General features: G+C 40.5%; 1 protein-coding gene across 4 annotated transcripts in view; it reads left to right on the plus strand.

Annotated features, from left to right (window-relative positions):
* TDRD1 (tudor domain containing 1) overlaps positions 1–12,133 on the plus strand; it is a 56,125-nt gene that overhangs the window by 18,413 nt on the left and 25,579 nt on the right. For 3 of the 4 annotated variants that reach the window (XM_044935007.1, XM_025273980.2, XM_025273979.2), the window contains 10 exons: positions 1,876–2,020; positions 3,753–3,858; positions 4,357–4,420; positions 5,266–5,370; positions 5,876–6,058; positions 6,646–6,789; positions 7,329–7,503; positions 8,756–8,842; positions 11,234–11,401; positions 11,531–11,638. In XM_044935007.1, coding sequence (XP_044790942.1) covers positions 1,876–2,020; positions 3,753–3,858; positions 4,357–4,420; positions 5,266–5,370; positions 5,876–6,058; positions 6,646–6,789; positions 7,329–7,503; positions 8,756–8,842; positions 11,234–11,401; positions 11,531–11,638 — 1,285 coding nt within the window. The remainder of the gene's footprint in view (positions 1–1,875; positions 2,021–3,752; positions 3,859–4,356; positions 4,421–5,265; positions 5,371–5,875; positions 6,059–6,645; positions 6,790–7,328; positions 7,504–8,755; positions 8,843–11,233; positions 11,402–11,530; positions 11,639–12,133) is intronic. The other variant, XM_044935006.1, reaches the window with a different exon arrangement.

Consider the following 12,133-nt stretch of genomic DNA (forward strand, 5'->3'; position numbering starts at 1 on the left):
AAGTTTTCTCTCTTACTACTTTGCTGAGAGCTTTTTTATCATGAATAGGTATTGAATTTTTTAAATGCTTTTTCTTCATTCACTGATACTGTTGTGATTCTTTTCCCCTTTAGCTTGTTAATTTTGTAGATTGCATTGATTTTTTTTTAATTTAACTAATCTCATATTTCTGGAATAAACACCACTTGGTCATGATGTATAATTGTTTTTTATATATCACTGAATTATATCTAGTGTTGCTTTGAATAAGGATTTTTGTATCCATTTTCATGAGTTTTGTCTGTAATTTTCTCTTTTTTATTGTCTTTGTATAGTTTGAGTGTCAAGATAACACTAGTTTTTTGGGATAGAGAGTGTATAGAATCACTGTAAATTCTTTAAACATTTGGTAGTCTCCAATAGTAAAAGCCATTTGGGCTTGAAGATTTCTTTTTGGGGAGTTTTAAAATTATTCATTTTCCTTAATATTTATAGGGTTATTCAAATTATCTATTTCATATTATGATAATTTGTGATTTTTCAGGAATTGGTCACTTTTGACACATTGTGAAATTTATGTAGAGTTGTTTGAAGTGTTCCGTTATCATCTTTGTATCTTCATGGTCTGTGGTAATATATACCTATTTCATTCCTGATATTGATGATTTCTGCCTTTGTTTTCTTCATTGTTAGTCTTGCTGGAGATTTATCAGTTTTGTTAATCTTTTCAATGAACCAGGTCTTGTTTGATTTTTTTCTCCCAGTTTTATTTTTAATTTCATTGAGTTCTACTTTTGTCTTTATTGTTTCCTTCCTTCTGCTTGCTTTGGGCATGTTTTATTCTTATTGTTTAGGTTCTTGAGATGAGAACTTACAGTATTAATTTAAGACTTTCCTCTTTTCTAATGTGTGACTTTAGTGCTATAAATTTCTATCTTAGTGGTACATGTGTTATGTAGAAGTGTATTGTCTAGTTTCCAAATGTGTGGAGCTTATCTGTTCTCATTCTGTTACTGATCTCTAATGCCAGTCCATGTAGTCAGAGTACACCATTGTCTGTATGATTTATGGCCCAGAATGTGCTCAGCTGGACAAGGATGGGAGCTCAGCTCCCTAGTGTCCTTACTCCCTCCCCGTGCCCCCCACCACATCCTCTCTACTTGCATGGGGTGGAGGGGGGACTGGAGATGGGAGGATCTGGAGAGACTCCACGCATTCCTGTTGAATGGCGGTGGGAAACCCTGACTGTCCACCAGGCTTCCTCTTAACCACCCCAGTGGTAGTGCTCATGGGGTAAGAGGGACACTCATTACTGCCAGGAGAAAGTCCAGGCCCTCCACACGGCCTACGCAGGGAGATCCCACAGGGATGAAGTGCTGGCTCCCTGCTCTGTTGGCCTTCTCCCACATCCCCGGGTGGGAGAGAGGGCACCTCCCTGTGCCCTGGTGCGGGTGGAGGTTGCACCAGTCTACCTTTGCTGGTGGGAGGGGGACCACAGTTTTTTTCTGTGGTGATTGTCTAGAGCAGTTACTGATTAAGGTTTTCTGTCTTGCTGGGCTGCCCCTTTCTTGGTCTTTTGGCCAAGAAAGAGAGCAAGCAGACTTTTTGCTGGGGCTTTTATTGTCTGTGCCTTTGGGTGTTTCTGGCTTCTCCAGTACCCCATTTGGGTCCTTCTTTGGGCCCCAGGGTAGCTCGTCTGTCTTCTGCCTTCCTTCAGAGTTGCTGTGTGTTTTTCCATGTAAGTCCAAGGTGTTCAGTTATAATTAATGGTAAGAGTAAGGAAAAGTACATCTGCTTAATCTTCTCAGAAGCGAAATCCCAAATCTGTATTTAACAAATAAAAGAAAACAGAATATTCTTACCAAGTTTTAATACTGCCTTCTCTTTTCTTCATAGAAGCCTAGCAATCATGTGCCTCCTGCAAAGTCAAAGAAAGTACACAAGTTGGTTGAGAATTCCTTGTCTGTAAATAATCCAGCACTCTTCAACTCCTTAGGACCTCCTCTTCGATCGACAACTTGCCATCGCTGCGGTCTGTTCGGTAAACATATTGCTCTCAGATGCCTGTTGAATTGGGATTCCTTGATAGCTCAGTTGGTAAAGAATCCACCTGCAATGCAGGAGTCCCGGGTTTGATTCTCTGGGTCAGGAAGATCCCCTGGAGAAAGAGATAGAAAGAGATACCCACTCCAGTATTCTTAGGCTTCCCTTGTGACTCAGCGGGTAAAGAATCTGCCTGCAGTGTGGGAGACCTGGGTTTGATCCCTAGGTTGGGAAGATCCCTTGGAGAAGGGAAAGGCTACCCACTCCAGTATTGCCTGTTGAATTATTCCTTTTCACATTTGAAAAATATTTTTATGTAAAACATAAACAGCTGAGTGTATATACATCATATGCCCGTTTCTGAGCTTCAGCAGCTGCCAGCTTCCTACCATTCTTGTTCATCCATATCTTCCCACTCCTACTGTTTCTTTGCTTAATTTTATACTTTTTTTTGAGATATTCAATAAAAATATAATATGCACTGAAGTGCACAAACTCATAGCCCTGTCAAAATGAAGATTTCCATCTCCTCAGAAAGTTCTCTCCTGTCCCTTCTCAGTCATATACCTGCCTCACCTGAGGCAACCACTGTGGTGTTTTGACCATAATTTAATTTTTCCAGTTACACAGAGTTTCTCGTAAATGGAATCATGCAGTGTGGACTCTGTGTGTGTGAAGCTTTTCTGTTTAGAAAGTATTCCTGAGTTTAATCCATGTCGTTGCATGTACAGTTAATTTTTTTGTTTGTTGCTGAGTAGCATTTCACTGTGTGATCCCACAGCTTGTGTGTCTGTTCTGTTGAACATTCTGCTTGTGTCCACCTTTTGGCTATTATGAGTAGACTCTCCACATTTTTGCGTAAATCTTTGTGTGGAAATAGGGTCTCATTTCTTTTGGGTGCAGACCTAGGGAGTGGGATTGCTGATAGATATATGCTTCACTTTATAAGAAAAAAGACCATTTTCCAAAGAGCTGTCCCATTTTGCATTCCCTCTGTTGTTGAGTTCTGATTGCTCCACATCGTTTGTCAACATTTGGTGTTTCCAGTCCTTTTAATTTTAGCTCTTGTCTTGGGTGCGTATGGTGGTACCTCTCTGTGGTTTTAATTTTCATTTCCCCTCATGATCAGTGATCTCAAGCAGTTTTCTTGTGCTTACTGTCTGGATATTCGCTCCTTTTTTCCTGTTTCTTTTAGAGCGGAGGCATTCGAGGTCAGCCTAATTTTGTGGGTTTTGTTTTGTTTTTTAGATAACTTGTTTTCCTCTGTCTGGATACCAATAGCATTTTTTCTTTCAACTTCATTTCAGAAACTTCCTGGGTTTTTCTAGGTGTGGTTGTCCCGTTGGTTTTTGTTCTGTGCTTTCTTAACAGCACAAGGTGAACCTCGTGAGACTCTGTGCGCTGTCTGATTCCACCACCCCAGACTTTCTGTCCCCTTTGATTGCTCCTTTTCCAGCATGCGTTCTGGGTTCTACTTGAGGAAAGTCAGTGGTGTTTCCAGTCTGTCGTCCTCCTGGTTTTCATATCGGCACTCCCCTTTTTCTGCAGTTGGAGAGCTTTAAAAGTTCAGCTTTAACCTGGAATCATAAACAGCATGATCCTCTTCACATAGTCTCCTTGATATGATTAATAGAGTGGCATTTGATATGTCTGGTCTTTAAGTCTGTCTTGCTCTTGGTGACAGATGTTTGCAATAACACACTGGTGGTGTCACGGGCTGTCTTCTATAGGGTCGCTGAGGTGCTCACAGTGCAAGCAGACGTACTACTGCTCCAACATATGCCAGAGAAGGGACTGGGCAGCCCACAAAATTGTGTGCAAACCTGTCCAGCAAAAGTAAGTGTGAGTTTTAAAAATTTCATTAGAGGATATTTTAAAATATGGGTGGGGGCGGTTTGTAGTATAGGATCAAATCAGGTAAACAGGCATAAGTATGTAAATGTTGCTCCTTTTTACTTTTTTTACTGAAGTATAATATAGAATGTACAAATCCAAAGTGAACAGCTGTATAATTTTTGATCCTCAGAACTCTGTTTTAGGAAACGTAGGGATTATTCCCATTTTGCAGTTAGGAACACTGAGGCTTGGAGAATGGGCCTGTCTCCCTTTTCATTAGGTGGCTTTTGGCAAAAGCACACCTGTGCACAGAGCAGACCATTGCAGAGCCAGCCTGGGTTGTATTACCTCGTTACTACTGTGATTCTCTCTGCAAGAAGCTGCTTTGCTCTTTCTGGGTTTTGTGGAGAATGTAACACAGCTGTGGCCCCTACCACAATTATGTTACCATTAATTGGTTCTGCGCCATATGTTTTCTAATTGGTTGCTTTATTTCAGTTTCCACAAACCTGAAGATTATAAATCACCTTTTGAAACAAAGAACATGGAAGTGAAAGATGAGGTATGATATATGTATACTCTTTCTTTGCCCTAAGAGCAAATTTTTAATGATGCCCATTATTTCAAAATAAGAGGACTGAAGCTAAATAAAATATTTATGACTTATTTCTCCATTTCACCAGTGTTCTGTTTTTGGGGTTTTTTTTTTTTTCCTGTTAAATAAATCTGTATACCCTAGTGATCTTCGGGGGTCTACAAGAATTGTTTATGCCCAGCTGTTTTTTTTTTTTTTTTTTTTTTCTTTCTAAAAAGGACTTGAGATGCTGTGTCTGACTGTAGGCGGACGACTGAGAGTCCTTTCTTTTTTTAGTCCCTGTGTGCACGGCTCTCTAGCTTTGTGTACTGAATTCTGATAGGGCCCTGTTATCTAAAGGAACATTTTTTTCCTGTTAATACCTTTCTTCCATTTAGGTAACTATGTGAAGTAAACCATTTGTAATCTGAAAAGTATCACTGAATCCAGCTCATATTTTATAGGTAAATTGTAGTCTTCTCTAGGTGGTCCTCGCTTCTACTTTCAAAAATAAAACACATCCCTATAAAAACCTTAACAAGGGAAAACTTAAAACACTGCCTCCTCAGCTTTCCCCTCCCTCCCCTTTTTAAAATAAGCTCAACATCCTTATCACCATCATGGCCTGATTCTTGGGTGGTCCCCGTGCTGTGTACTCTGCCTGGGGACACTTTGTTTTAATGACTCTTGAAGATGAGTTATTTTTCTATGCTTTTATTCAAACCTGAGCTGTTTTGACCTTGATTCTAGCAAATACCTGACATGGTATTTAAAAGGGTGCTTGTAAAGTAACTCACTTATGTGTTGTGTTTTGTTTTTTTTCCCCAAACCAGAGTGACTGTCCTCTCAGAGTTACTAAAGAAAGAGCTATTTGTGCTGATAAAATAATGTTTTCTGATTTGAGAAGCCTACAACTCAGGAAGACCATGGAAATAAAGGTATTTGCTGTTTAATTTCCACAGACAGAGCTCCAAAGCACTACAAATTTTTTTCCTTGTTTCCCGTGTTTAATTTGAATTTATAAGAGAGCTCCAAAGTAGTACTGAAATTGATACAAATTGCAGAAACTACTTATAACACTTTTTGTATCTTGTTACAAAGCTTTATATGGAGAAGGCAATGGCACCCCACTCCAGTACTCTTGCCTGGAAAATCCCATGGACGGAGGAGCCTGGTGGGCTGCAGTCCATGGGGTCACTAAGAGTCGGACACGACTGAGTGACTTCACTTTCACTTTTCACTTTAATGCATTGGAGAAGGAAATGGCAACCCACTCCAGTGTTCTTGCCTGGAGAATCCCAGGGACCGGGGAGCCTGGTGGGCTGCCGTCTGTGGGGTCGCACAGAGTCGGACACGACTGAAGTGACTTAGCACAAAGCTTTATAGAATTAACATTTGCTGTATTTCTCAGCAAATTACTACAACTTTTTTTGTCTTTGAAAGGGTACAGTTACTGAATTCAAACACCCAGGTGACTTCTATGTGCAGTTATATTCTTCAGAAGTTTTAGAATGCATGAACCAACTGTCTGCGAGCTTAAAGGAAACTTACGCAAATAAGGCACATGAAGAAGATCATGTTCCTGTGAAGGGGGAGATTTGTGTTGCCAAGTACACTGTTGATCAGGTAACCCCTAATGAAATGAATTATTAAATAAGATCTTTTAATTCACCAACTAAACAGGAAAATTGACTTGTTTCCTCCTTGTGTGTGTTTCTTTTACTTTCTGAATTCCTACTAGTGTCCCAAAGAAGCTGTTTTTAATGTTGTTTTGTCATGGTTCTATCAGCTCCTCACCAGAGCTCTTAATGATGCATTAGATGGCTTGGGGTGAGATTCTGGTCATGATGCTGTTTTTGTTCCTCAGTCTGGAGTCCAGGTCTGTTCGCTTACTTCCTTCATGCCCCAGGCCTCTCCAACTCTACACGTAGGCTCCTCAATTGCTGGGTGGGTAAGAGTCCTAGAGCTTGTGTTTGTTTTGTATAGCCAAGTCTGCTGGGCTAGAATAGCCTGGGGATTGTGCATACTAAAGCATCGAAAATGGACAAATTTGGGGAATTCTGAGCCAGATTCTTAGGAAGTTAACTTGTTAATGGAGCATCTCAGAACAGAACAGTAACCTTTCCTTAGCAAGTTCTATAGATTGAGAGTTTTTAAACCTAAGGTTGTGAAATGCTGTTTTGAAGCAGAATGCTGTCATATTTCACTTTCAGACCTGGAACAGAGTAATAATTCAAGACGTTGATCTGCTGCAGAAGGTGGCACAAGTCTTATATATTGATTATGGAAATGAAGAAGTAATCCCAATAAACAGAATTCGCCAACTAAACAGGAAAATTGACTTGTTTCCTCCTTGTGTGAGTTTCTTTTACTTTCTAAATTCCTACTAGTGCCCCAAAGAAGCTGTTTTTAATGTTTTGATGGACACAGTATTTGCATGTTGTTTTGTCATGGTTATTATGAAAAAGTATCAATTGGTATCTCTTTTACTATGTAGAGAAATACTAATGGACTTTCTTGGCTCCACTTTATTAGGCCTTACTTAAAGTACTGCCACAGGTGAGAAACTTGGCATTTTTAGAGACATTTTATCAGTCTGCTTTTTAGAAGCAGTCATTTTTATATTTATTACATTATTTGAAAGCGACTGGAATTTATGTGTAATTGAGGGATAATTACTATCTTTTCATGGATTTCTCAAGCTTCAAGTCCCAAAAGGTAAGATGTTGTGGATAGAATATCAAGAGGGACAAATAGTTATTCATAAAATTATCAGGTTTGTCCTTGAAGATTTTTGATAAATCTTCAGCATGAAATACATCGTTCTTAAAAAAATCTTTACATAATTAGAAAAAAGTCATTTTCAAATACTAATCTCTAGTATAAAATCTTTCAGGCCATAAGATGCTTTGTGGCCAGTGTTATCCCGGCAGAGGGGAATTGGAGCAGTGATTGTATCAAAACTATTAAATCGCTGTTAATGGAGCAGTACTGCTCTTTAAAAATAGTGGACATTGTAAAAGAGGAAGAAGGCGTTACCTTTGCTGTGGATGTTATGATGACAAGTTCAGGTAAGATCTGACTCTTTCTTTTTAAGTGGACCCCTTAATGTTACACAGAAAAGAAATAGAAACATGAAGTGAGACCAAGTAAGCCCTAGCCTGGAGTCATTGAGATTGTGATGGACGATACGGCCTTGGCTCTGCTGTTGCGGTTGGCAGTTTGTCAGAGACAAAGCATGAGTTTATAGAATTGAGTATATTAAGAGCTAGATCTAGACTTAGTATTGGAAAACTATATTATCTTTTCTATACAGCTACTGTAATATTTATTCCTAACTTCCACTCATTTACTGGGAAAATTCAGGAATTTCTCTCTGAATTTGTCCATCCTCACCATCAGTGCTTTTTCACAGAACTTCACGGAACTGGATTTGGTTAACATTGTTGTCGTTTAATCGCTAAGTCATACCTGACTCTTCTGCGACCCCGTGGACCGTAGCCCACTGGGCTCCTCTGCTGGGTTAGGGAAGATCTCCTGGAGAAGGAAATGGCAACCCACTCCAGTATTCTTGCCCAGAAAATCCCATGGACAGAGGAGCCTGGCGGGCTATAGTCCATAGGGTCACAAAGAGTCCACCATGACTTAGCAACTAAAGAACAACAACAAGAATTAGAGTTGTAGAAATGGAAGCAGTTTGAGATCCTGTTCTTCCTTTATGGCTCTGTACATATTTTAAAAGTGACTTCTTATATTCCCTTTATGAGCTTTTAATTGCCTCTTGATTTCCAAGGTATTATTACTCTTCTACTGTTTGAGACCCATCGTTGGTTGATTACTTGGTAGAAAATTCAGTTCACCCTTTTGTGAAATTAAGTATAAAATCTGTATGTTTTGTTTCTTTGCTGTGTATGTTTCATGTTACGACTTGAGCTTTTGGATACTGTTGATATTTCTCAACCATACTTTAAATCTGAGATGAAGTAGTCTTATGTCTTAAATTTATTTTTTCTTGTAAACAGTGATTAAGCATGCCAGTAAGGTGGTAGCCAAATCTTTCTTGTTAGTCACAATTTTTAAGTGAAATATTTTTATTAAGTTTTTTGTCAAGTAATGATGGGGTTTTTGCCTCAGTTTTTGAAGCTGAGCATTAATAAACTATGTTTTTCACATAGAAGCTGAACCAGTAAAAAAAAGTAGGCCAGTGTGTGAATACTTATAATCTTTAAATCATGTGATTATGATGCATTTGGTTTGTATTTGTTCTCTTTCTCTAATACTTGGTACATCTCAATGGAAATATGTTTTCTGAATCACTTTTAGGAAAATTCTTAGACCATGTGCTCATAGAAATGGGATATGGTTTGAAACCTAAGGGACAGAATTCTAAGAAGCAAAGTACAGATTCAAGTGAGTATGGATATTAGTACTGAGCGGTATAGTGATTTTAGTTATTGAAGAACATATTCTCTACTACTAGTACTAAGTCACTTCAGTCGTGTCCGACTCTGTGTGACCCCATAGACAGCAGCCTACCAGGCTCTTGTCCATGGGATTTTCCAGGCAAGAGTACTGGAGTGGGGTGCCATTGCCTTCTCCAAATATATTCTCTACTAAATGAAAAAGGCACTGTCAGATTTAATGGAAATTATTACCATTCTGTAAACTTTATAGAAGAAAAACGATACTTTTGAATTTAGTAGTACATTATTTCCTTATTTCTAATCAAGTTTTCCGGGCTTGTTTTCCTTCCCGCTCCTATCAGCTGATTCTCCATTTTATAATTACCAGAGATTATGAAATACTAAACATCACAACACTTTGAGTTGAGGGATTTTTAGCTAACATTTCCATAGTTTGATTTGTTTTTCCTCCTTCCTTCACATTCTGGCAATAATAAATAGGGCTGCAACATTCTCTTCTGGTAGGGTGGTATTTCTTCTTAAATTTTCCACTTATTTAATTGTGTAGTTTTCATTTAACAAGAAAACCAAGAAGTTTTGCTGTTGGCATTTTATTTTCTCTTTGCCTAGCCTTATGTATTGCTTTTTGTAGTCTGCTTTCTCTTTTTTTTTTTTGTTCTTTATCCAATTACTTTAGATGTAGATGCACTTTATTTTCTATTTCTCATTCTTTCAGAGATGATTGCCAGATTAACAATGCTGTGATGGGATACATCCAGTCACAGAGAAACCAGTCCTTCTTAAATCTACTTTATCTCTCAGCTACCATCTCTAATCCTGTATAATTGGTTGCTAGATCTTTATTAGTTCTTCTTTTTCCTAAATGCTGCTGCTAAGTCAGTCACTTCAGTCGTGTCCGACTCTGTGCGACCCCATAAACAGCAGCCCACCAGGCTCCCCCGTCCCTGGGATTCTCCAGGCAAGAACACTGGAGTGGGTTGCCATTTCCTTCTCCAATGGATGAAAGTGAAAAGTGAAAGTGAAGTCGCTCAGTCGTGCCCGACTCTTAGCGACCCCATGGACTGCAGCCCACCAGGCTCCTCTGCCTATGGGATTTTCCAGGCAAGAGTACTGGAGTGGGGTGCCATTGCCTTCTCCATCTTCCTAAATAGCATTTGTATGTTTCTTTATTTTCCCTTTCTTTTTTAAGAATCTTTCTTTTTTCTTCTACCATTTTTCTGGTTCAGGAGTCTTTATCATTCATGGATCATTGCAACAGCCTTCCAATTTATCTCTCGTCTCCTGTTTGTACTCTTATAGTACTGCCTATATGAAATACCTGAAACAGAAATCTTGGTGTGACAGGCTTGCTAAAAAGCTGTCAGTAGTTTTTTGCCATCTGGAGATGAAAACGACTTCCCTGAGCTCCAGCGGTAAAGAATCTGCCTGCCATGCAGGAAACCAGAGTTTGATTCCTGGGTTGGGAAGTCACTCTGGAGAAGGGAATGGCAATCCACTCCAGTATTCTTGCCTGGAGAATTCCATGGACAGAGAAGCCTGGTGGGCTACAGTCCGTGGGGTCACAAAGAGTCGGACACAACTGAGCTACTAACACACACACACACACACACATGGTCTAAAAGTAGTCATGGTTGGAACCGTAAATGATGGTGGTGTCTTAGGGAGAGGGTAAAGTGAGGGAGATGAACCTGGGCTTACAATACCAAGGGAGAAGCTGTGATGGGAGAGGTGCAAAGAGAACGTGGAGAATGTTGCCAGAATAACAGAAGAGTCAGTCTTCTGAGCAGGAGTCGTCAGCAGCAACAGATGCTACCAAGGGGTCCAGGGGAAGGAACAAGAGCCGCCCAGCAGAATACCCGTGGGCAATGCAGGCCCAGAGGGAAGGCAGTGGAATTGAAGTCGCTCAGTCGTGTCCGACTCTTTGCGACCCCAAGGACTGTAGCCTACCAGGCTCCTCCATCCATGGGATTTTCCAGGCAAGAGTACTAGAGTGGGTTTCCATTCCCTTCTCCAGAGTATCTTCCCGACCCAGGGATCGAACCCAGGTCTCCCGCGTTGTAAGCAAAACGCTCTACCGTCTGAGCCACCAGGGAAGGCCCAGAGGGAAGAGGTTGTCAAGTGACTGGTAGCAGAAGCACAGGTGTGTACTGGGGGCCCTGGGAAGGGCACCTGACCCAGATTTGGAGGAAAGCCTTTTGCAGTGACGTCATACTGAGCAGGAAAGACTCAAGTTGTTGGGAGATCTGGGAGTATGTTCTGGAAAAAGGACCAGCATGTAGTGAGGCCTAGAAGTGTGAAAGAGCACAGGAAGGTCTGAAAAAACCAGGGAATGGGATTAAGGAAACCAGAATGGCTTACCTCTCTGTTTTCTGATAAGGTGATCTTAAAGATGTCAGAAAAATGATGGCTGAAAATAAAATTGTTGTGGACAGAAGTGACCTCATCCCCAAAGTGTTGACTCTGAATGTAGGTGATGAGTTTTGTGGCGTGGTTGCCCATGTTCAGACTCCAGAAGACTTCTTTTGTCAACAGCTACAAAGTGGGCGTAAGTAAATCTTGATTGGTGCTGTCAATGTAATAACATAACCCATCTGTCAATAGACTCCACCTGCAGATGTGCAGGCAACATGTAGACTTGCATTTCTGTGGTTTGAGATGTGGTCTTTGTCTCCAGGTAAGCTTGCTGAGCTTCAGAGGTCGCTGGGCGAGTACTGCAGCCAGGTCCCTCCGCGCTCGGATTTCTATCCCACCATTGGTGACATCTGCTGTGCTCAGTTCTCCGGTAAGGAGAAGGGAGTGTTGGCAAATTTTCTCCTTAGAGTTAGGTGCCAACAAATAAAAGATTGAGGGCAGGAGGACAAAGGGATGACAGAGGATGAGATGGTTGGATGGTATCACCGACTCGATAAGTTTGAGCAAGCTCTGCGAATTGGTGATGGACAGGGAAGCCTGGCGTGCTTCAGTCCATGGGGTTGCAAAGAGTCAGACATGACTAGAGCGACGAAACTGAACTGAACCAACAAATGAAACAGAATCTTGGGTTTGCATTAGATGGCTGCATTTGAAGTTTGTCCTGCACCAATTATATTTTAAAATATATCCAATTAAGCAGAATCAAAGTGTATGAGGGAGGAAGCCTGTGAACAGGCTTTGAGGGTGTGGTGGTGCAGGAGGTTTTTATCTTATCAACTCTTTAGTTCAGGAGACTGATACAGGTACTTGTTTATGTCATTTGGGAATGTGGAACCGCCCAGGGTCATGTCTTGGCCAGCTTTCT

This window comes from Bubalus bubalis, chromosome 23 (genome assembly GCF_019923935.1).
Source record: "Bubalus bubalis isolate 160015118507 breed Murrah chromosome 23, NDDB_SH_1, whole genome shotgun sequence".
NCBI classification, from domain to species: Eukaryota; Metazoa; Chordata; class Mammalia; order Artiodactyla; family Bovidae; genus Bubalus; species Bubalus bubalis.